The 25,894-nt window shown below is 38.2% G+C and overlaps 1 protein-coding gene across 2 annotated transcripts; it reads left to right on the forward strand.

Moving 5' to 3' along the window:
• Positions 1-6,336: 6,336 nt before the first annotated feature.
• LOC132165514 (Chaperone DnaJ-domain superfamily protein) lies at positions 6,337-25,209 on the forward strand. Of its 2 annotated transcripts, XM_088511690.1 has the most exons (8): positions 6,689-6,748; positions 9,681-9,710; positions 13,546-13,681; positions 13,937-14,029; positions 14,132-14,273; positions 20,017-20,326; positions 20,498-20,552; positions 23,857-25,209. In XM_088511690.1, exons 3-8 carry the CDS (start codon positions 13,673-13,675, stop codon positions 23,929-23,931), a joined length of 684 nt encoding a protein of 227 aa, XP_088367816.1. In that variant the 5' UTR covers positions 6,689-6,748; positions 9,681-9,710; positions 13,546-13,672; the 3' UTR covers positions 23,932-25,209. The 2 variants fall into 2 exon arrangements, with proteins under 2 accessions (XP_088367815.1, XP_088367816.1); XM_088511689.1 differs by lacking the exon at positions 13,546-13,681 and having other exon boundaries at positions 6,337-6,748.
• Positions 25,210-25,894: the final 685 nt, after the last annotated feature.

The following is a 25,894-nucleotide window of genomic DNA, read 5'->3' on the forward strand; positions in this document are numbered from 1 at the left end:
CATAAAATTTAGCATCTATTTAAATCACTAAATGTTGAATATTAGAAACTTTATTCTACAGGCTTGCCTTAAACAAAGAAAGTAGAAAAGCTAGGTAGCACGTGGTCCTAGATAAGCATAGGCTCACATGTTTTTTCAGATTTTCCTTAGAAGTGCCTACATAACAGCATATAAGGAAGCAACATAATATTTGCTTCTTTTAAAGAAAAGTCCCCTTCGTCAAAACGAAGAAACAACATTATTCAATTACTCTATGTCAGATTTGTATATACTTATACGTTTATGACAAATATGAGTAGAAAAAAGAACAACTTATCTTGTGTAGTTGACTGAGGCGGTGGATCTGACTCAGCGTCAGTGAGTGCAAATTTGTCGCTTTTTGCCTACCTCGCGCATAAGATCCATACGTAGGAGAATTATTTTTGTGAATCCGACGAAAGAAAACACCGATTTGGTGTACACAGATCGCAACATAGTGGATCTAAGATTCATGATTGTAGATCTGTGTAGACCCGTCGGATAAATGTAAATCTGGCGAAAGCAAACACGATTTGGTATATGTACATGCAGATCGCCATGGATTGGATATGTGATCCATGAGTATAGATCTGTGCAGATCTAGTTCCGATTGGTCGATGTATCGCACGAACGCATGATCATCACCATAATGAATTTTGATTTTGTAAGAACGTTGTCGTTCCCACAGACGGCGCCAAACTGTTGAAGCATTTTTTGGATCTAACAGTCTCCGTTTGGTGTGATCTTCACGTTCTTCGAGGTGTCTCTAATCAACGACCTTCGGGCTCCTACAAAATAATAAGAGCATCAAAGGGGTCTACGGGAAAGGCCCCGTAGACCCTCCGATGCTTAAGTTAGCAGTCGTATATAGGGTCAAAATGTAGCCGGAGCTAGCAATGTATTGAGAAATAATGACCGATCCCCCTTTACCTCTGTCTTGAGTTCTCTTTTATAGGGTTTTATCTCTGTAACTACTTCCTTGATCTTCTCCCTTCAGATGATTGAAGAATCATTTGAAATAGTGGGGAGATAATGTAAGGTGGTTGAGATAACGTAGGACCTTATGAGATAATGTAGGGTTGTTGAGAGATAGTGGGACCCATAGTGGATTTTATCCCCAACAGTCTCAATGAGAAACAGAAGGTTGGGTTTCTTCTCCTTTGCCAATTGGCATAGGTCACGAATTGCCTTGGGGTTCCCAAGCCCCCGGCAGTTCCAACTGATGAGTTCATGGTTGTTGGTAGGGCTGTAACACAGCCTCCGCCAATTCCATGATTGTTGGGTTATGCCTCCCTTGTTTTGGTCTTTCCTCCTTGTCCACTTCATCCAGTCTTGGTATATCGTTACGTTGCACCTGTGTTGCCCCTGGACTTTCTCGAGCTTTTTTCTTCCACACTCGTATATTGCTGCCTGTCGGTGTTTCAGCCATGGCCGTCAGACTCATATCTGCTTCTACAGGTGAACATTCCCTCTTTCTTTTTGGCCCATTTGTTTCCACATGGGCTTTGGCCCACTATTTATCTGGGCTCTTTTTGTTCCCTATTTCTATGTTCTGCCCTCTCTTTCCCCCTGGTCTCCAAACTTGGCCCACCACATGAGAAGAAAAATCTTCCCCAGTTGTCCTCATAACTGCTTTCCCCATATTACCCTTTGGTTGACTAATATTCTTTCCTTTTTCCGCTGCACGATTCTTTCCTCCCCCCAAATCAGGACTCCTGTTTGAGATCTTTCGCCGTTGATCCCTCTTGAGATCTGCATCATTAATTCCTTTATTCTTGGGATACTTCTCATTAGGGAAATCAATAAAGACCCCGTCCCTTCTTTCCTTTTTTGGTGGACTAACGCTCCTAGGGCTTCCAGAAAATCCGATATTTGCCATGTCATCCATTGAGGAGTGATTTGGATGGTCTTTTGCCGTTTTTCCTAATTTCACACATTCTGGACACTATTCAAATGTTCTAACTTATGGCTAAACCTTTGGGCTCAAGGGCAACCGTTCAATCATAATGCAAAGAATATTCGGTTAGATGCCAGAATGCATGCAAAACCCCTATCTTCAAATCATCATGTAACAAATCTCATATTAGGCTCTTAATGGGTGCATGTAACATAACAAACCATAACAACATGCAAACCTAAGCAAACATGAGATGTTTTTAAAATGCTTGAAAACAATTTTCTCTTTTTAAAGAGAATGATAACACAAACTCATCATGGTATCTTAAGACTTCGTAAAGAGCATGGACATTACAAGAATAACATGAAAATCAAGTGAGTTTAGAAGAGTTTACCTTGAAGATGGTAAACCACTCCAAAACCTCCTCATTCTCTCTCTAAAATATATTCTCACTTTAGAATTAGAGTATCTAGTGTAGGGGTAGAGTTTGGGGCAAGAAGGAGATGGTATTTATAGAGGGAGCGGCATGCTTTGGTTTGAAAATGTGGATAATATGTTAAAATTGCTTTTCAGACTGTCACCGAATGTTCGGTACTATGTGCGAACATTCGGTGTACTGTTACATAGTAGTTCTAGGGTTACAGGCTAATGGTTCGGCCAGTGTCCAATGGTTTACAAGTTGGTCAACTAACATTCGGTGTGGTCCTTGGGCGAACGTTCGCACTAAGGGTTGGGCTCGAACGTTCGGTGGTTCCCCAACGAACGTTTGGTCAAAAGCTGAAATTGGGCTTTCATGCTATTTTCCAAATATAATGTCTCCACAAAGAGTATCACTTTTATGGTTATAATTAAAACTCTTTAAAATTAATGAGGCATTATTGATTTAAAACAAGCAGGTGTTTTTAATAAATTCTTTTTTTAGGGTTTTGATATTTTGGGGCATCACATAATTAAAGATAGTTGAGGGGGGGTGGTTGAACCATCCCCAAAGACCATGGGGATGCTTTAGCCACCCCTTTACCGACTTTAGTGTGGGTTGGCCACTCTTTACCAATTTAGAGGTAGCCAAACAACCACTATAGCTTTTGTGAGAGGTGGTTTGGCCAACCCCCTACCGAGAGACAGAGGGAGGGGGGGACCGGGGTAGGCCATGGTCCCCCCCCCCCCCAAAATAAGGAAAAAAAAAAAGTTATAAGTAAAAAAAAAAAAAAAAAAAAAAAAAAAAAAAAAAGTAAAGTAAAGTTTTAAGTTTAGTTATTTCGGCCATCTCCAAAAAAAGATTTGGCCCTATTTTTAGATTTTTTGGCCATATCTAATAAAAACTTTTGGGCTTATTTTTATTTTTTTTGGGTCATACCCATTAAGCCAGCCCCCTCCCATAAATTTCTTGGTTCCGTCCCTGCCCCTACCTCCTCAGCTTTCTTTTCATTATTATTATTTTTTCTTATTTTTAAATAATATTTTTATAAATTTTTAAGGATAATTTGAACTATTATTTCATAATTTCTCATGTGCACTTTGCATCTAATATTGTCCATAAATTTTAACGTCATAAGTTAACAAATGGTGCAACTTGCAACAAAGTGATAATTTAAGGAGGCCAAGTGTCATCTTTTTAAAGTTTGGTGACATATTTGCAAATCATGTGTAAATTAGGAGGGATTTAGTGTAATTTTCCTTGTATATTATTAATCACAAAGGAAGATTCAAATAAAGCAAGAATAAAGGATCCTTTAGCAAAATCATATATTCATGCACATCATGATGTAGGTATCACTTTATTCATCTTGTTTGTAGACACCATTGGACCAAATTAATTATTATATTGGTAAATAAAATTTGCCTTCACATATAATGCATGTAACATCATGTGATCAATATTTTAGGAAGTAAAAGTTACTTTTCTACTCCAAATTGTTTTTTTTTTAAAAGAATGATAGATAATTATTAATACACAAATTATCTTACGTTCTTAACAAAATCCTCTTTAAAAATGTGCAATGGAACTAAAATAACACTTTGACCTACATCTTATTATCTTTATCAAATGTTAACTATCCTTTTAACAAGCATAAAGAGCATGTCAAAGTCTCTTCCATCTCCTCTAAAATTATCTGAAAAAAAATAATAATTTTTTTTTTTTTTTTTTTTTAAAAAAAAACACATAAGAAAATTTACATTATAAGGAAAGTGAAAATTAGATTAGAACAAATTCAATTAATAGCTAAAATGTTGTGCATGGTCTCAAGAATTTTCAATAAAATAAAAAATCTCAAAATCAAATGATGAATGACTTCACAAAGTCCAACAAGAAACATACTCAAACTCTCATATCACTCTCATACTCAATCAGACGCAAGCAATCTTTGGCATCTCGATAGCTGAATCGTTCCCTCATCCACCACACAAAATTAACTACCCTCTTCCCTACATTTTTTTTTTTTTTTGCTTTCCATTTACTTATTGCTCATATATTTTTCTCATTTTAATAACTTAACCAAAAAAAAAAAACTTTTTATTCCATAGGCAATTTGTATTATTCATTCGTTCATGTTTGGACTTAAACCAAGTCCATTTATGAACATGCAATAAAACCTCCGCTAGGTTTGGGGTTTAGGGATTTGGTATGTTTTAACAAGGCTTTGTTAGCAAAGCAATGTTGGAGGCTAATCAATTCTCCGGACAGTCTAACAGCCCGAATTATGAAGGCGAAGTATTACCCTCACATGGTCATTAATAGAAGCAAATCTTGTTGCAAAACCCTCTTTTGCTTGGAGAAGCATCTATGGAGCTCGTGATCTCATTGAGGAAGGTGTAGCATGTTGAATTGGGAATGGGGAATGTGTTCGAATATGGGGGGATAGGTGGATTCCAAAGCCATCCACTTTTACTGCCCATTCCGCCCCACCAATCCTTGAACCCACTGCAAAAGTTAAGGGGCTTATAAATGGAAATATTGGTTGGTGGGATCAAAGGCTGTTAACGTCAATCTTCTCCAAGGAAGAGGTGGAAGCAATAAATACTATACCTATCAGTAACACAAACCAGCCTGATTTGCAGGTTTGGAAGGGCACTGGTACAGGATGTTTCACAGTTAAGAGCGCCTATCACTTGGCAAAGGAAATAGAAAGCCGACAACAACTGGAAGGTTCAGCCCATATGGGTAATAGTGATAAATGGAAAATTCTGTGGGCACTACCTATACAAAATACAATGTGTGTGGTATGGAAGTGTAGTGCTGGTCTCTTTCATTTGCTTGGCACGTAAAATCTGGTTCCGGCGAAACTTGGTGACACATGGAGGAGCTTTCAGCCATCCAAACTGCCTTGTATAGGAGATGCAAAAATCTGTGGAAGAATATAGGCTAGCACACATGAATGTACCCTCAATATCCAGTGTTTCTTCACTAGCACCAGAAGCGACATGAAAGGCACCCCCTGATGGTTGGTGCAAAGTAAATTGGGATGCAAGTTTTGCTAAACTTTGGGTAGAATGGGCTGGGCATTATAGTGCGAGATAACAGGGGCAATGTGCTGGCAGCTAGAAGCTTAACATGTAGGGGGATGGTGGAGCCGATAGTGGGGGAAACAATGGCCTCCTATTATGCTGCACTATTATGTAAGGAACTAGCTTTGACATATGTAGTCTTAGAGGGGCATGTTAAGCAGGTGGTATACGCAATAGTATCAAAGGGGAATAGCTGGAGTCGTTTTGGCCATTTGGTGGAAGACACACAAACTATTCTACATGCTTTTACAGAATGGAAGTGCGTTCATGTCAACCGTAATGCAAATGTCGTCGCTCATAAGTTGGCAAAAATGGCTACTCATGACATCATATATAGAACTTGGACTCTAAGTATTTCAAATTGTATACGTGATGTTATTCTGATGGAGTAATTAGCTCTATCAAGTGATTGATTCTTATAAAAGATATCATTTTTTTCTCAAAAAGTAAAAAATAAAAAAAATAAAAAATAAAAACCTCCACCCAAAGGTCCAAATTATGGGTGGCAATTAGTCTCCTGTTGTACTGAAATAATAGTATGTCAATCCTAATATGATCGCCTTCAACCTCAATTTGTAATTTTATATTGGGTTCACAGGTCATGTAAAATATTGTTAATTTTAATTGTCGCATGTTAAGTTCGAATCATGTTGATGTACAAGTATAAAATTATATAGACAATTTAGCCTGACCCATTTAATTAAACAAGTTAAATCCGTTAATCATAATTTTGTAATTTTGTGTTAAATTCATGTCAGATTTACGAATCGCACAAAAAATTGTTAGCCCGAACTACAAAACCAACTTGTTTTCTTCCAAGGACCCAAATCCAAAAATTAGTCCAAAATGGAAAGTTAACAAACACAGGCACAGGCCGATGAGCTAGATGGATATACGGAGCCCAAGTACACAGTCCCGGCCTACTCCGAATCATTTACAGAGCCCGAAAAAGAATAGGGGGAAGCACAGATAGCAGGGAGAAGCCTTCCTTCCTCCTTGCCTGAGATAGCTCAAGGGCCATCAAGGCACCAAAACGTTCTCGTGAAAATAGCAAATATTTCTTTTGCGTGAGAAGCAGCGCTTCCTTCTCCGTGACAATAGGCTAATAATCTTTTGCACCAAAGAGTGACTGATAACTAGAATCCACTAGTGGGTTTTTTTCTTCTCCTCTCATTTTTGATCAATATGCAATTTCAAATACCCAGATGGCGAAACCTGGCGGTGATAAAAAATTCATTGATTTCATCTACAACAACAGCAACCCATTTTGCTTCCTTTCATTCTACCCCTACTTCATGTCAGAAGTGGACGAACAAGTGGAAGTCTGTGAGTTTATTATCTCTCTATTTTATTATTATTATTATTATTTTATTATTTTTTAAATTCCTTTTCAAGAAGCATTTTTTTCTTCTTCTGTGTAATGGTGTTTGGGGTATTGCCCATTTGGTGAAAGTTTGTATTTTTGTGTGGATATGAATTTGTTCTACTTATTTCGTGATGTATTTGCAGGCAAACAATTGTTCTTTGCATTTGAATCATTTACATAGAAAGTTGTGTCATTGCCATTGTAATATTGAAAAAGAGATTTTATTTCAGAATAAGAGGAGGTTAGATGATGTACTCTCTTAAGTTCTTAAAATGCTAAGGTGGGGCTTGTTTTAAATTCCATAAATCACTCTGCGGTCATCTTGTGATGTTCAAATTTTGTGATTTCGACTTTAATTGTTGGTCAATTGGGTATTTGTTTTTCGATGAATGAATCAATTTGAAAGAAAAATTGGTCAATTGGTTAGTTTAGTGGTACTTTACTTATCAAGTTGGTTTATGTCAGAAGTTGTTCAAATAAACCTTCATTTGGATGGTTCGTTATCATTTTTGACATACTTCCTACATAGATAAGACTATATAGGTCATTTAGAGTATGGGTGACAATTAGTGTTTGCGTGCTGGGTTAGGATCGTGTTGAGGCATGTGGTTATTTGTAGATGGATTATTCTGTACTTTTGATGGTTTTGGAAAATCCTTCTAAAGTGCCAGTATCTTAACCCATCCAATTATAATTGTGTTATTTGAGCATATGATATCATATTCATCCGTCACCCCAAAATCAGTCCCATTCAATTAGATACCAATTGCTAAAGTCTAGAATCTAGATGCCTACCCATGTACTTTAATGTTAGATTAGAAGTTGTCCTCAATTATGTTTCCATTATAAAGCCATATGTAGACATTAATATTAGGCTTGCCTTATGTCTAACTACTACTGAAATTAAGGGTTTTTTTTTTTTTTAAGCTTCATTATTTGGTTTCTTTGTTCGTCGCATTTTGACCCTAATTTAGTAGAATGATTTCATGATTGGCTTAGGTGTTAGACATGGATTTACTTTTGACTTTCCTTAGCTATTCATCACAGATCTAGTATGAAAAGTATAAAGCAAATAAGATTGGGCATCATCTCATATAGTTCCTACGTTGTCAGATTTTCATCCATTTGCTGTTCACGAGCATATAGGCTTTTCCAAGCAGGATAATTTGGTGTTCAAATAAATCATCTGCATTGCCTTTTTGGTTAATGTAATTGACTCCTAAGATTTTCATGGTAGATTATCTTATAAACTGAGGTTGGTTCCTTTTCATTTTAGCCTCAACTTTGTGCAGCTCCTTTGGTTATTGTTATGTGTATATTGGGCTTTCTGCCATGCTCGAGTGAGCCTTGGTTTGATCTCCTTCTTATGGTGAAGGGTTTTTGTCTCTTCTTTGTACTCAGCTTTGTGTAGGGGGGGGGGGGGGCGTTGTTTCAGATTGTTCCATATTTATTTATTTATTTATTTTTCTAGCTCAAGATTAGAACATAATTTTTTTTTGCTTATAATTTAGTGTCTTTCTCTGCTATCCATAATCCATATCTTGTGCATCTTTTTATGTAACACAAAGGCTTATGTGTCTGTGTGTGGACATGCTACCCGGGTATGTGTTGAACCTGCTTAGCTTTCTCTGATGCAAAATTACTTTTCATCATCTGGGTTCTAATTTTTTGTTTGGATAGTGGAAAGCTCAAAGAAATAAAAGATAAGTGTACAAATTTTTAAATAAAATCCTCATTTCTTAAGCAACTTAGCAATTTCCATCTCTTTTCTCTTTGCTCTCTCCAAGATCCAAAAGGAGTCTAAAAGAGTTGTGCATAGTGTAGTGGACACCGGTTAATATGTTTAGTTACTTAAGCTGGGGAGCATCATAGAGATAATTAGGTATATTTTAGAAGGGGACACTCGATTGTAAATCTAATGGTTTCCCCTCTGTTTGAAGCTATGTTAAACCTATAAGAAAGGAGCTGGATCATCTTTATATGATATTCTGTTTAAATACATTTTTTTTCTGCTCAACAATTCTTTATTATGTATGTTTGCATGTTTGCAATCTATGATTAGCTACTTTTAATTGAGTGATGGTGAACACACACACGTGCATAGAAACACGGCATTATACATAGATACATATACTTACATATCTTAGCTAGTACGTACTTTTGGGAAAATATCAAAACCATATCCTTTGCTTTCGCTCAGTATAAAAAAGTTCACTAAGTTTTCAATTTTATTGAATAGATCTCTCTAGATGAAGGATTTATCAAATAGATCCGTACATAAATTTTTTTAACAGTAATTATGAAATACCAATTATACCCCCAAAGAAAAAATTACAAAAAAAAAAAAAAAAAAAAACTGTTTAAAAGAAACAAAATAATCTCTCCATGGCCATCCACGGCCATGGGGAGGAGGTCTCCATTCACCTCCATACCTTCAAGGCCATGGAGGTCCAACCTCTGGACTACCACACCTGTTCCATGGTTGTGGAGGTCATCCATGGACCTCCGTCATGAGTCCATAGAGATCCATGCCTCCATGGTCCATGCATGGAGGCCCAACCTCCATGCTTTGGAGGTTCACAGCCATGAACACCTCCATGGCCATGGAGGCCACCTTCATGCGAATGGCTGTGGAGGGATTTTTTTGGCAATTTTTTTCTTTACGGGCATAATTGGTATTTTACAAGTATTCTGTGAGAAAAATTGACAGAATATGATTGGACTGATCTATTTAATAAATTCTTCATTTGTAGGGATTTATTTGATAAAACTGATAACTTAAGGAGTTTTTTGATGCTAAGTGAAAGCAAGGATATGAATTTGATAGTTTTCCATGATTTTATTTAGTATTAACATCTTTAAAGAAGTTTGACAGTCTAAATACTTTTGCAGGATATAAAAGGAGGTCAGGAACCAACTAAGGTACGTGAGTCAGTACTTACTGTTAGTATTCTTATGGAATATTAAGTTTAATTTTACATGCTAAAGAATTAAAGGTACAACAGCTGAAGTTGGCATTGCAGAATAGCTATTTATTTATAGATATACAGGTCTCAATCACGCAGCGGTGTATGAGTTCTGTTTACCTGTAAAAAAAATAATAAGAGTAATCACTCAAGTGTGCCAAATAAATATCAATGCAACTTATTGTTAGTTCAGAGTTATTGTATGTATTGTTTAGATCATCTTTATCCTTATGATGTAGGACAAACTGATTGGAGACCTAATCTAATTTAGGACTGCAGCACAGGGATGTTTGCCTGTGCTTAATTTAGATAATGCTTCAGGAATGAGTCTTTAAAGTTCCAACAGATGGGATAAGCAAGTAGAGCTTTTGCTTCAGACCAGGCTAGGAAAGATTGAATTCTGAAGGGTTTTAAGGAGCTGGAAATAGGAAGGAATTGTTTGTAGGATTTAGTAAGGGATTGAGGTTTATGATGGTAAAAAGGTAGGTAAAAGTTTGAGGAATTTAGGATTTCTAATATACTAAGGAAAGAGGTTGGTTTGAGACAAAACAAGGACAAAAACTCAAGCTTTGAGTTGCTGTTCTGGGCTGTTATCAGTAACCTGAGAAGCTGTTTGTGTGCTAATTAACAAAAGAATGGTTTAGGGTTTTATTGTTTTTTACTTATCAAAAAAAAAGGGTTTTATTGTTTTGGACCTTGGAAAAATAATTAATGCAAAACTGGGTCTGGAATTCGATCAATTATTGATTGAAATTAAAAAGACATAGGAAGAGAAGAAAATATTGTATAACCTCACACCTGGAGATCTTAAGTGCCACAGAAAATATTGTCTAGCCTCACACCTAGAGATCTTAAGTGCCACTGTTAGGGTTTCCTTGGCACCACATAAACCTCATAAAAAGTTCATGCCTAAACCCTAACCCATAAATACATACAAGGGTTTTGATTAAGAGTACTTTGTCTAACCTACCTACATATTATTTGTCATTGTTCCCTATTCCTTTGGGTGTGGCAAACAGGATAGAGAAACTTCAAAGATATTTCTTATGGGGTGGTCTCAATGAGGAGTTTAAGTTCCATTTAGTTAAGTGGTCACAACTTTGCTCTCCTATGCAATTTGTTGGATTGGAAATTCGGAATTTAAGTAAATTTAATCAAGCATTGTTGGGTGAATGGTTATGGTGATTTGCTACGGAAAGGGAAGCATTTTGTCGTGTGGTTGTAGAAGCAAAATATGGTTGTATGAACGGAGGTTGGTGTACAAAGGAAGTTGAGGAGCCTTTTGGTGTTGGAGTGTGGAAACCTATTAGGAGGGGGTGGAGAGTTTTCTCGAGATCTCTTAGTTTTGAAGTAGGCAATGGTTCTCATATTAGATTCTGGCATGATATTTGGTTTGGAGATCAGTCTTTGAAGGAAGCCTTCCCGGAATTATTTCCTATTGCAAGACGTAAGGAGGCGTGGGTTATGGATAATATGCAGGTTTCTAATGGCGTTATTCAATGGAATGTACCTTTTTTACAAGCTGCCTAGGATTGGGAGGTAGAGGTGGTGATGGCTTTTTTGGGATGTTGTATGCTCTCAGACGGCAGCCAGGGGGGAGGATTTTATTCGGTGGACTCCTTCAAAGCAAAAGAAGTTTGAGGTGCTGTCATTTTTTCGTGTGCTTTCTACTTCGGGGGCGGCTACATCGAGGGTTTCTTCCTTCCCTTGGAGGAGTATCTGAAAAGTTAAAGTACCACTGAGAGTGAGCTTCTTTGTGTGGACGGCAACTCTCTGTAAGATTTTGGCTTTGGATATCTACGTAAGAGAAGAATAATAGTGGTGGATTGGTGTTGCATGTTTAAGTAGAGCGGCAAATCTGTAGATCATCTCCTTCTTCATTGCGAAGTGGCACGAGACTTATGGAGTGCGATCTTTACTCATTTTGACGTCACATGGGTTATGCCTGGAAGGGTGTTAGATTTGTTAGCTTGTTGGTGAGGTCAAGGAGGTAATTGTTCAGTTATGGATGTGTGGAGAATAGCCCTGCTGTGCTTAATGTGGACCATATGGAGATAGAAGAGAGTGGAATGCAAGATGTTTTGAAGATCATGAAAAGTAGCAAGACGAGCTCAAAAGCATTTTTGTCAAGTCCCTCTTCAATTGGGCGGGGGCTTTTAATATTTCCCAGTTCTCTACTTTGTCTCAATTTGTGAAATTTTGTTCTTCTTTTCACCTTTAGTGGGGCCTTTCTTTGTATACATCATTAATGTTAGGGTTGCACCCCTCTGCGCCTTTCAATGAAATGAATTATTTATTAAAAAAAAAAAACATTCGCATGTACGTATGCAACTAATGTTTAACTCTTATAGAACTTGGAGTAAATGAGATTTGACTACTATGCCCAAAATAAATAACTATTAGGTCCTCAAATAGAACCTAATAACATAATCAACCCATTATAAAGTTCATGGACCAAAGTGAATGCCATATCTAGAAATTTGGAAATTGTAGAAATACCCTGACTTTTAAAATTAAAATAACAGAGAATAAAACTAAACTAGCTTCTCACTGTTTGCATCAGCTTATGACATTAGTGATCAAGTTTATGCTCCAATTCAACTTAGGACGAAATAATTCTTCATCAATTTTTGGTGGTTTATGGAAAATCCCAGTGGTCCTTAAAATCTTACATTTAAAAGTAAAGAAACAGGCTTTGTTAGTTGACATAATAGCTTTCTTTTCCATGGGGAATAACCGGTGCTGCATAGATGCTCGAGACCTTCATGACTAGAGTAGGCATGAAATTCTAATTTATATAAATTAAGTACTGCTGAAATGCTAATTTGTTAATTGAATATGTCGGACATGAACAAGTATATATTACTCAATTTTTAAGTCAACATCAGTTGGCAGTGTTACTTTCCCATACTTATAGACAACAAACAATAATTTTCTCCTTTGATTTCTTCCAATGTCATATTCCAACAGCAAAAAGATTTTATTTCTTTCTTTCCCCAGGTAATTCTCCCTTGCCTTCCTTCCCCCTTCTTCAAACATGGTCTCTTTCTGCTTTTTAAGCTGCATTGTTTGTGGTAGGGACACTATGCCCCTGTCACTTCAGTAATCCGCCTGAGTATATATATATATTTTTTAATAACGTAGGAGAACTTTACTCAGATTAATTGCACGTCGCAAACGCATACTGTACAATAGTCCTCACCGTTAATCAAACTCATACGGGTAACTGACTCCACTCGCCAGAACCAAATCCGCCTGAGTATATTAATTGATTGGAAATAATTTATATAACTTTTATTTGTTACAGTGACATCTCTATGGGTTTTCAACTCAGCTAAATTTGTATTAGCTATAATTTACTAGGGGATGAAGTATAATCTGAAGTTGTATTTTGAAAGCTTGTCCAATGGGCAAAGAGAAAACATATGTTGATAACTATAGACAGTGCAGTATAAAGTTCCTTATTTCTTTATTTTTTGGACTTAGTGGGGAGCTCTTGATAAATCAAGGAGTTTCTATTGGTTTTAGAAACTCTTTTCTACCCAATTAAGATTCTGTTGTTATGTGAGTCTCTGGTTTTGTGCTAATTCTACCAGTCTGATGGGTGATGAATTCCTATTTATAGAAATGCATTAAGATTTGCTGAGTTTTGCAACAAATAGGTGCTATTCATATCACTTCAGAAATATTTGGTTTCATGCATATATATACATTGATTTTCAAAGAAGATTCCATCCTTAAAATTGAGTCTGAAGTCTTCCATGAGCTAAAAAGGTCTTGCATTTCGCCAGGTGTGATGGGGATGTGTGCACAAAAGTGAAGGGTTTCATGGAGGATTTCATTTCTTCATATGCAGACTTGCATGCTTGTGGTTCTTGAGAGTTTTGCTAAAGCTTTTGCGCTGCTCTAGTTTGCCATATGACAGAAGTATTCAATATAGCTACATATCTTGGCGATTAAATATAGTGACTCATGTTAGGCGATTTCCACTTACTTTCTTACAACTGTTTGAAGTACACAGCAAAAAAGAAGAGAGAGAGAAAAAAAAAGAAGGAATTATTGAAGTTAAAAAGTACTTCTCATGCGAACAATCACATAATTGAAGTTTAGCCTTTGTTTCTTTGTCACTGGCTTCCCTTCATTTTTTTGCAATCCCTCTCACACTTCAAATATTCAATTCAGAATTACATCAGATATGCAACACGTCAAAAGCGTGCTGATGCAAAGAGAGCTCTAAAAGACCTCCTGTTCAAAAGTGGGTCCTCAAAAGTTCAGGTACACTTTTCTAGAACCCTTTTTTTTGTTGAAGATCTACCTGTTCTTTATTTAGAATTCTTGATTATGATGGCATACGCTTCTGTTTGCAATTTTTCCTAGAATGAAGAGAGGATGATGAGAGTTGAAATGGGAAACTGCTCTCATGCAAAGCAGGAGGGTCATTCATATAGCTCTGGTAAGAAAGGTGGATCAAAGTTTTCTGCCCATCATGCTGACAAAATTCACCACAAGAAAATAAGACGTGAGATTTCCCCCACTTCACATTTAATTAGCTTTTTTTCTTTCTTAATCTATATACAATGTATTTTTTTATTAAAGTGCGTGTTCTTGAGTTCTTTATTCTAATTACCTTGTAGTATTTTAGGTTTCTTTATCTGCATCCCAGCCTATGTGGTGGAACTAACCAGTTCAATGGTTAGATTTAGGGGCCAAAGTGACAAAATAATCCTCATATGTATTTTTGAAATGTCAAGTAATAGAAATCACCATTACGCATGTATGGCATGTGAAGTTGGATTAGATTGTGACCGAGTTTGAAAAGCTTATTCTTCATAATCAGTACAAATATGGTGTGGTTATTGCAAACAATTAAAGTGATCGCCAAAGTAGTGGGAAATGTAAAGGAAGTCATTTCTTGAACTGAAATACTTTTAATGAAAAATATATATCATCTAAAATGTAAAAGGGGATGGGCCAGGCCATTTTCAGCCCAAACAAATGATGGACCCAGGTAAGCCCATTTGGCAACAACCCATTAACAAATATCGTAAATTCTACGTTCGTAGAATTTTACCCAGGAGACAGTTACGATGGCGCCAAAAGCCCGCGGGTCGATTGGAATATACGGCGACTGAGGAGCGGTCGGAGAATAGCCGGAGTAGGGCGCCGGAGATGATAAGAAGCGTACCTGCCACAGAACATGACGACAAGAGCATTGGGAACTTGAGGAGATCCAACGGTGGAAGTCTAATGGCAGTAGAGGCGGTGACAGGAGGAGTGGAGGCTGTGTGTTCCCCTGGGCAGGCCGGAACCGATGCGGATAGGGCCGAAAAGGGTGTAACAGAACCCATTGGTGCCGTATAGGATATGGGTCAGCCTCTGGGTCAGGAGAGGCAGGCATTCTCCCACACAGAACTCGTCAGGGACACACGTTGGACTGCTAGAGATACCGATAAGGGCAGTGGAACACCGGCGATGGCCACAGAACATGCCGACAAGAGCATTGGCCACACGAGGAGACACAAAGGTGGAATTCTAATGGCAGTAGAGGTGGTGACAGGAGGAGTGGAGGATGCGTGTTCATCTGGGCAGGCCGGAATTGAGGCAGAGATGGCAGAAAAGGATGTAACAGAACCCATTGGCGCCGTAGAAGGGATGGGCCAGCCTTTGGGTCAGGAAACGCCGACACTCTTACCACCCAGAACTTGCCGGAGACACACATGTGATTACTAGAGAAACCAATAAGGGCAGGGGAACACTGGCAATGGTGGAGATGATCAGCAGTGATGTAGTATGCTCAGAAATCGCTGGAGAGGAGGTTCTGACCGAGAAGAAATCAACGGAGCTAGTTGAAAATGGGAAATATATAGAACCGGGAGAGGATAAGGAGGAAGAGGAGAGTATGGGAAATGGAGATGGGGAATATACAATAATAGATGAGTTTGGGGGGACAGAGATGCTGGATATTCAACCGCTGGCCATTATGGGGCAAATTGAGGAGCTCAATCAGTGTCTCTAGATTGGGTGCTAGAGATGGTATTAGAATGTTGTCATGCTTTGGGTCTAACTTGTGATGGGCATGAGGAGGATTTGCTGGCTCTGTTTACTGCCATTGAGGCCAGTAAATCTAACAGGGGAGTGGGTCACAGTAAACAGGTGATTGACAAATCGGGGAATCGAGGAAATCGCAAATTAAAGCCGTTGGAATGCACAGTGAATTATGATGTGAAGGGATTATCTAAATTGATAGGAAAGGGGAGGGCTGGTAAATATTTTTTATGAAGCCAAAAATAATTTCGTGGAATGTGAGGTATGAATGAGCTTGAGAAAAGGATAAAGATTAGGAGGAGGTTACGAGAGTGGAAGGCTGATATTGTGTGTTTGTAGGAAACAAAAATGGAGGTCATGAATAGGGAGGTGGTTCGGAGTGTGTGGGGGTGTAATTATGTTTATTGACTGTATTTGGGATCAACAGGTGCATCCGGGGGTATTTTATTAATGTGGGATAGACAAGTGGTGGAGAAGATTGAGAAATGTGTAGCGAGATTTGTGGTAGCCTGTGTCTTCAGAAGTGTTATAGAAAATTTTGAATGGGCTTTTGCTGGTGTTTATGGGCCAAATGCTGATGACGTTAGAAGTAATTTATGGGATGAATTGTGTGGATTAATGAATCTGTGGGAAATGCCTTGGTGTATGGGAGGGGATTTTAATGTAGTCTGAAATCCAGGAGAATGATTACGTGCATCCAGACACATGCAAGCAATGACCCATTTTTTTACTTTATTTTTGAACAGGGACTGATCGATCTTCCAATGGTAGGGGGGAGGATCACATGGTCTAATTGTTGTGCGGGATCTAGATTTGATAGATTCTTGACATCCACAGCAAAGGCTTCATTGGGTACTATCGGACCATTTTCCGGTGATATTGGAGTGTGGAGTGGGAAGAAGTGGTCAAATACCTTTTAGGTTTGAGAATATGTGGTTACAAGCGGAGGGTTTTGTGGAGCAGGTAAAGAGGTGGTGGGATTCTTATTGCTTTGAAGGTAATCCGAGTTATGTGTTGGCTCAAAAGTTGAAAGCACTGAAAGGTGATCTCAAAATAAGAAGTGCTAGGGAGCCAAACAAATGAACCCAGAAAAATTTCCAAACTGATGTGACAAGGGTTTTTAAATTAAAAAATGCAATTTCCTCTCCATTATTTGCCACTCACGGTCTGTCACGTTAGTTTGAAAATTTTTCTGAATTCATTTGTTTGGTTCTCTAGCACTCTCCTCTCAAAATATGGAATGTGGAGGTTTTTGGAGACTTAAGGAAAAGGAAAAAGGAGATGGAGGATGGATTGAGTGAGCTGGATCGCATTGAAGAAATTAGAGCTTTGACGGAGGAGGAGATGATTAAGCGACAAGAGTGTTCTCACAACCTAGAGAAGATCCTATACCAAGAGGAAGTGAGTTGGAGGCAAAAATCTAGGGCATTGTGGTTGAAAGAAGGAGATCGAAATACGAATTTCTTCCATAGATTGGTCAATTCGCAAAGGCGAAACAACATAGTTGCTGCTATGATGGTGGATGGGAGCAGGACAGATGATCCAGCAGTTATACAGGACCATATTGTGAACTTTTATAAAACATTGTATTCTTAACAGTATCAGGGGAGACCAACCAGGCTTTTAGCTCCTTTGTTGGACAACCAGGCTTTTAGCTCCATTGATGAAGGGGAGAGACTTTGGATGAAGCGAGAATTTGAGGAAGATGAATTATGGGAGGTGGTGAAGAAGTTGAAGGGCGACAAAGCACCCGTCCCTGATGGATTCACTATGGCGTTCTTTTAGAAATGTTGGGGGGTGGTAAAGGAGGACCTTATGGCGGTTTTCAAGGGATTTCATGAGTGGAAGATTTGAGAAGAGTATTAACGCTACGTTTGTTGCGCTTATCCCCAAAAAAGTTGGAGCGGTGGAGATTAAGGATTTTCGCCCTATTAGTCTTGTAAGTGGAGTGTATAAAATAATTTCGAAGGTACTGGTAAGTCGGTTGAACCCAGTATTGGGGAATCTTGTGTCACATACATAAAGTGCATTTATTCTAGGTAGGCAAATGAATGTGTAGATAGTCGGATTCAATCTGGGGAACCAAGTCTCATATGCAAGCTGGATTTGGAGAAGGCTTATGATCATGTCAACTGGGGCTTTCTACTATATATGTTAGAGAGGTGTGGTTTTGGGGAAAGATGGCGTGGTTGGGTTCATCATTGTGTCTCTACGGTACGTTTCTCTGTCCTTATTAATGGGACGCTTGCAGGCTTTTTCAATAGCTCTTGAGGAGTGAGACAAGGGGAATCTTTGTCTCCTCTATTATTTGTGTTGGTGATGGAGGCGTTTAGCAGGATGATAAATGCAACGGTGGAGAGGGATCTTATGTCTGGATTTTCGGTGGGTTCGCAACATTCAGAGGTAATGGTAGTATCACACTTGTTATTCGCAGATAACACACTTATCTTCTGCGAACCAAAGGTGGAACAACTTTGTAATTTGAGATGTTTGTTGCTGTGTTTTGAAGTGATTTCAGGCTTGAACATAAATTTGTCAAAGTCTGATATTGTCCCTGTAGGTGAGGTGGAAAATATGGAAGTTTTGTCAAGAATACTTGGGTGTGGAGTGGGTTCGATGCCATTTATATTCTTGGGCTTACCATTGGGTGCTCATTATAAGGATCCATCTATATGGAATACTGTCATTGAGAAGATGGAGGTTAAATTGGCAGGGTGGAAGCAGATGTATTTATCCAAGTGTAGTAGGCTAACAATGATTAAAGCACTCTTTCTAATCTACCCACATTATTTATCTTTGTTCCAGATTCCAGTGGGAGTGGCGAAGTGTATAGAAAAAATTCAAAGAGATTTCTTGTGGGGAGGTGTCGGTGATGAATTCAAGTTTCATTTGGTAAATTGGTCCCAGGTTTGTAAGCTGATGGAGGTGGGGGGGATTAGGGGTAAGGAATTTGATTCAGTTCAATCGAGCTTTGTTAGGTAAATGGTTGTGGAGGTTTGACAATGATGGAGATGCTTGGTGGAGGAATTTGGTGGCAGTTAAATATGATATGAGGACAGGTGGTTGGTGTTCCAAGGAAGTAGAGGGATCCTATGGGTGGGAGTGTGGAAATGTATTCGGAGGGGGTGGGATAATTTTAACCAGCATGTGCGATTTGAGGTAGGAGATGGTTCTAGAGTATTGTTTTGGCATGATGTTTAGTGTGGGGAGTTACCATTGAAGATTCTTTTTCCAGCCTTGTTCTCTATTGCATGCGCAAAGGAGGCATGGGTGGGGGAGAATATGGATATAGCACATGGTGTTATTCATTGGAATGTTACATTTTCTCGACCTGTTCATGACTGGGAAATGGAAGTGGTTTCACAATTTTTCCGAGTTACTGTATTTCCAACAGATTAGGCAGGGTGGTGTGGATAAAATTTGTTGGATCCCCTTGAAGAGGAAGAATTTTGAAGTGAAGTCCTATTATCAGGTAATGGTTAATCTGGCACCGATTATTGGTCCTTGGAAGAGTATTTAGAAGAGTAAAGCTCATCCGAGAGTGGATTTTTTTGTGTGGACGGCGGTGTTGGGGAAAATATTAACATTGGATAATTTACGTAAAAAGAACATTATAGTGACGGAGTGGTGTTGTATGTGTAAGCACAATGGAAAATCAATTGATCACTTATTCTTGCATTGTGAGGTTGCTATTGAGGTATGGAGCATGGTCCTTTAGTTGTTTGGTGTTACGTGGGTGATGCTGGGTAGGATGAAGGACTATTTGGGAAGTTGGAGGGGACAAAGGGGTAACCGTACAGTTTTGCAAATTTGGAAAATGGTTCCTTTGTGTGTTATGTGGTGTCTATGAAGAGAAAGGAATGCACGGAGCTTTGAGGACCGTGAACTTGGACTCATCGAATTGAAGAAAATGGTACTCCAAACACTTTACTCGTGGAGAGTAATATGGTATTCGTCGCAAGTGTTAACACTTGCTGAATTTTTAGATTTATGTGCTTTATTCTCAGCTTAAAAGCTTTTGTATACTTGGGCCCTATTATATACTTCTTATGTATTTGGGTTGCGTCCCTTTGCGCTTATTTATGAACTAACATTACCTATCCAAAAAAAAAAAAAAAAAATTGAAAGCTCAGGCTGCTTAATCGATACAAACAGTTATGATTGTTTACCTTTATGTTGTCCTGGCACTGATGCTTCCCCTTATATAACATTTTTAGGTAAGTTGAGAAAAAAGAGTATTTCTGAGGACTTTGATGATGATCCGGAGCCAATCTTTAAGGCAACATTTGGGAACAAATGGTATACATGGACTTTTAAGTCATGGCAGGAATCTTCTTTCCAGAATTCAACATCTGGATTTGAGTGGAGAGAGCGTTCAAGCTGGAAAAACAGTAGAGCTAAAAGATGGGAAACTCAGAGTGAAGCTGAGTCTGATGAAGATTCATGTGCTGTAGGATCACGCTCTGATAGAACTATACTTGGTCTGCCTCCAACAGGCCCTTTGAAGATAGAAGATGTTAAAAATGCGTAAGTCTCTAGACTCTAGTTCTTTTATGCTCTTTTTAGCATGAACTTGACAATGAAACAACGTTGAGTGACAGAAACTTATATATAAATTTCATGGTATATTAATGTACATAGATAAATCTTCTAGTTTCTCTACCGTTACCTCATTTTTTGGCGCTGTTCTCCTTGCAGTTTCCGCTTATCAGCTTTAAAATGGCATCCTGACAAACATCAAGGCCCTTCACAGGTAAGTGTTTAGGTTTCTGGTCTCTGCTTAATCTTCTACTTAAACTTCTTGCATGTCTACTGCTAAAAGATTATGTGTTCAGCTGAAGTGGGTTAGTTATATATTCTTATGCACATTCCTTCTTCGATCCTCTTGGCATGTATTGCCCCATAAGCAGGATTTGAACCCATATACAGTTCTGATTATCTGCTGAGATATCGAGGAATATCTAGAAAGGCATTAAGGGATTGATTTGATTCCATTTTGAAAATATAAATTAGACTCCAAAATACACCTAGAGGGGGATGAATAGGTGTTTAACAAAAATAATGCGGAATTAAAAATGAGAAGTATGCAACAATCAATCACCAAAATATGTAAAGCAGTAAATTACAGAGACACAAATATTTTAGTAACGAAAAGAAAACCTTTTAGAAATTTTTCTAGAAGTAAAACCTGTCCAGGGCAGCCAAACCCAGTAAATCACTAAAAGAAAATCCAGATTACAGACACAATGACATTTACAATCCTTTGCAACTCCTAGCTCTGTAAGATCAATAAGGTTCCCGCTTGTCTTCCTAGCTCGACAACCTTCTTGAAGTGATTCTCCTTTACCAGATCCTCCAATATACTTCTTATTGTTGATGAACAAATTGATTTTTCAAATACCGCAACACTTTAAGAGAAAATAGCTTTGAAGCTTTGAATACTGATAATCCTCTTTTAGCACAATATAGAATTTTGCCTCTCGGTTGCTTGAAAAAATTGTGCTCTATAGTCTTATATATAGGCACTTAGAAATAGGTTTCCTTGTTGAAGTAGAAAACCTTATTATGGAAAATCCGCAGTAACATTCGGAAGGCAGACGACCTCGTTCGAACGGAACTAGGATTTTATAGAAATCAAAGCTGAAGTTGGTAAACCCTAATGCGGTAACAGACAGCTTCCATTCAGACGGACTTGATACCCGTTCGGACGTGGCTAGGTTAAACTTCTATTGATACCACTCGTCCGAACCCTCAGCGAATGGCCTTGCGAACGGAGCTCTCTAGATTCACTAGGTGCAACTACCGTTCGAACGGCCCAGCAAACACCCATCGAATGAAGCTCTCGGGTTTTACTATGGAACACATCACGTTCGGACGCCAGCAAACGCTCTTGCAAACAAGAAAAGAATACACTTTTGGACACCGAATTAACTAACCTAAAACCTAACACATCTCTATTTTCTGTACCAACACCTTCTACCTATACCACTGTATCTTTGCTTAGTAAAATCTCTTGGTGGCTCGGCAAACACTTGAGATCAAATCTAACCTTCACCAAGGAATTGGGGGTTGCCAAGGATTGGAGTGGCCTAAGGCCTAAGGCCTAACTAGGGCTGTAAATGAACCAAGTTGTTCATGAATAGCTCAAGCTCAACTCGTATAAGCTTTTACTCAAGCTTAGTTTATTTAATAAACGAGTCAAGCTCGAAGAGTAATTATAACTCAAAGATTAAATGAGCTAAGCTCAAATGAACTCTGCTCAGCTCAGTTTAAGCTCGTGAGCAATGCTCGTATAAACTCGACTTGGCTTGTTAAGATATACATGTCTATATATATATATATATATGTTGGTGTATACACGAACATACTACTAACATATACATATATACAATTAAAATGTGCTAGTGTATGTAATGGGTGTAATATATGTATATGTTAGTATATACACACTAGCACTTTTTAGCATAGAATTAATATTAACGCATGGAGGTGCTAACTCGCATAATAATGAGGGAAGAAAATAAGGGTTCTATTCATGGAGTCAAAATTAGCAGAAATGCTTGCCCGGTTTCTTACTTGCTTTTCGCAAATAATCTAAATATCTTTAGCAGGGAAAATAAATTTGAGGCTGGTAGCTCACACTCAAAACTCCTCTGACTTGAGTCCTAGTTGTGTTGCGATCCGTTTCTCAGCTTCACTTGCTCGATTTACACTTCTGATTGGTTCTATCCATCCCTAACCTTAATGAACCAAGTATGAAGCGGTCAATTAGTAAAGCAGTTCGAGTTCTCAGTCGGTTCTCATTGCCTAGTAAAAAAATTGAAATCTAACTCAAGCTCGAGCTTTGCTTGTTTAATTAAAGGGTTAAATACTCCAAACACTCCTGGGGTTTTCCAACTTTATTTTTTTCCCCTTGGAGTTTCATTTTTATTACAGGAGGTCCCTATGGTTTTGATAATAGACCAAGTTAGTCCTCCGTCAGTTGACCGTTAGTTGACTTAACGGAATTCCACGTGAACCAATCACATGTTGACACGTGGCACCTACTTAATTTTTTTTTTTTTAATTAAAAAAAAAAAAGTATTTTCTAAAAAAGAAAAAGAAAAAAGATTGGGGGTGGCCGAGCCACCCCCTTGGCCATTTGGGGGTGGCCGAAACCACCCCCAGTACCCACGGGGGGTGGCTCGGCCACCCCCATGGAGCCTAGGGGGTTGCCGAAACCACCCCCAATGGTGATTGGGGGTGGTTTTGGCCACCCCCAAAGCTCCATAGGGGTGGCTCCCTTGGTGCCAAGGGGGTGGCCGAAACCACCCCCGGTGGGTACCGGGGGTGAACTCAACTTGATTTCAATTTATTTGTTAAATAAACTGAACTTGAACGTAAATTTAGTATTAAATGAGCTCATTTACACTACTTTTCATCCTTCTGACCTCAGAAGGACCCAAGCCATCCGGTTTTTTTCTATAAAAAAGCTATCCAGCCAAGCCTAGATGATTGCCTTGATGCAGTAGATAAGTGAATTGGAGCTGATCACATGGCCAACCAGATTTATAGGGAGATAGGATTTTTGTAAAAAAAATGCTACAAATTCCTTCATTACTCACGAGATTAAGCCCAAAGATACTGCTCACTTTGTTCCAAACGAAAGATGCCAAGTCGCTGTAAATAAACAAGTGATCGAGTCTTCGTTTGTGGTCTATTACAACAGTTACATTTGCTAGCAAGCCTTTTGACCCTGTCATCCAAAGTATATGTATAGTTGTAAAATCTAGTGGCCCTCCAAGTTGTAGTGTTCAACCAAAAAGTACTATGTTCCCTGTCTATATCCTCTTTCTCTCTCACACACAGTATAGGTGAGTTAAACGTGAAAAATCATTAAAGGAGGTGAAAAAATTGTCGTGAGAAGATAGGCTACCGCACAAGAAATACAAGGTTAGGGAAGGAGGCCACCATTGACATCTCAAGGGCCCCCCTGGCCCAAGTGATTTTAATGCCTTTTATGCATTTATTTGTGGTTTTTCTTTTCAAGTCTTAGAAGAAATCAATGTATATTGCAGGTAATGGCCGAAGAGAAATTCAAAGTGTGTGCTAATGCATACAGGTCGCTGTGTAGTGCTCTCTCCCCAGCTTAACTAGTCAGTTTTTGGTTCAAATGCCTTAAGACGCTCCGTTTCATAACAGGTTAGCTTTACCTTTGGAGCAGCAATTGTATAATTTATATTTATATTAAGTTATATGCCTTTTCATAATAAGTAATGTCCAAGCTCCATTTCTTATAATTATTGACTGCTGACTCTATCCTAGATGTTATAATTATTAAACACTACTTATATGAGGAGGAAGAAAAAAGAAAAAAAAGAAAAAAAAAAAAACAAAGCAATTATCTTGAAGCCATTTTTCTTCTCGATAATGAGCTCTTCAGTTCAACCATTTTGAGGTAGGGTTGGCAATTTGTAACATAGCTTGCGAGCTCAATACAAAATTAGTAAGTTAAGATTGAAAGGTCTGACCCGTTTAATTAAATTGGTTGAGTTAGGGTTGACCTATACAGTTTTATACTCATGCTTCAACACGATACGCCTTGAACGTAACATGAGATATTAGGACTAGCAATTTTTAGCGCGACCAGAGAACTTAACATAGACTCGACACGAAATTAGTGTGTTAGAATTAAGAGGTTTTACTCATTTAATTAAATGGATATAGTTAAAGTTGACATATAATTTTTTACACATCTCTATACGATCTAAATCTAATATGCGAACACGAATTGATACCTCTATTGTGAGCGTGAGATTTGTAAGTGGATATAGATGCATTTTATATCAATTTGCAATCTTATTTACATTAAGAATTTTGAAAGTCGGCTTTCCATATTGTGAATAGAATAAGTTCAGCCATGAGCCAATGGTTGAATACACCAAAATTGGTTTTGACTAAAAGAACTCAGAAAACATGCTTGACAGTTGGATAAACCAGGTTTCAGGCCAAAAAGACTAGCCAAATGGCCTTTGCTGCCAAAAAGACTAGATAGCCCTGCAGTGGTCCCACAGACTTGGAGCCACATGGGTCTAATAGTCCTTCATTCGTCCCCATGCATATCAGGCGACCAGATGTGGGCATTATGAGCTTGCATCGGCTGCAAGGTCACCTCGTGTGATTGATGGCAACACGTAACCGCCACACTAGTTCTAGCGGTGGCCACTAGTGCAACGATCCTGCAAATCTAATTGGCCACTTCAAACTACTACAATTCAATTGGCCGAGGGTAGCTTAGTCACCCCTTATGAGTTTCAGTAGTAACCAAGTCATTCGAAACAAACGCTTAGAGGTGAATTGGCCACCTCAAAACTCATATATGGTGATCGAGCTACTCCCCGCTGTTTAGATTTTTTACGTCACCCATAAGAGTTTTGGGAGTAGCTGATCCGAACCTTGAAGGCTGGTTTGGCTACTATCAATTTTTTTTAAAAAAAAAAAAAAAAAATTGTTATTTTATTAAAAATATTTTTGTGATTAGAGGAGACATTAACAATTTTTGGCTTAATTTGAGTTTTTCAAACGGACCAATTACCTCTTTTTCATCCCCTCATATATATATATATTCCGTTTGCCAACTATATATGATCACCAATTTCTGTGAAGAAATGTGTAAATAATACGAAAATTGCAAGGTTAAAAAAGAGAGTTTTAACTTCAATTAAGAAAAAGACCCGGTGTAAACCAGGTCCTTATCCCCATTAAGTAATAGCCCACCACATAAGGATGGAACAACAAATTTGGAAAACACATGATCACACATATTAATCAAATTTGAAACCCATTGGCCATCTAGCTTGGATGGGCTAATCTAGTGTTTTTGGGTTTATTTTATTTTGTATTTGAAGTTGACGTGTCTAAATTTTATTCGATAGTATGGGCTATCTAAAAAAGAACCAAAGTTGAAAAATCACTTGCTTGTTTAGAACCAAGACAATGAGAGACAGAAATACTAAGGAACTAAACAAATAAACTCAGAAAAAATTATAAACTAACGTGACAAGGATTTTTAAACTAAAAAAATATAATTTTTTCTTTATCGCTTGCCGAGTGCAC

Source organism: Corylus avellana, chromosome 11 (assembly GCF_965113065.1).
Source record: "Corylus avellana chromosome 11, dhCorAvel1.hap1.2, whole genome shotgun sequence".
Taxonomy (NCBI): domain Eukaryota; kingdom Viridiplantae; phylum Streptophyta; class Magnoliopsida; order Fagales; family Betulaceae; genus Corylus; species Corylus avellana.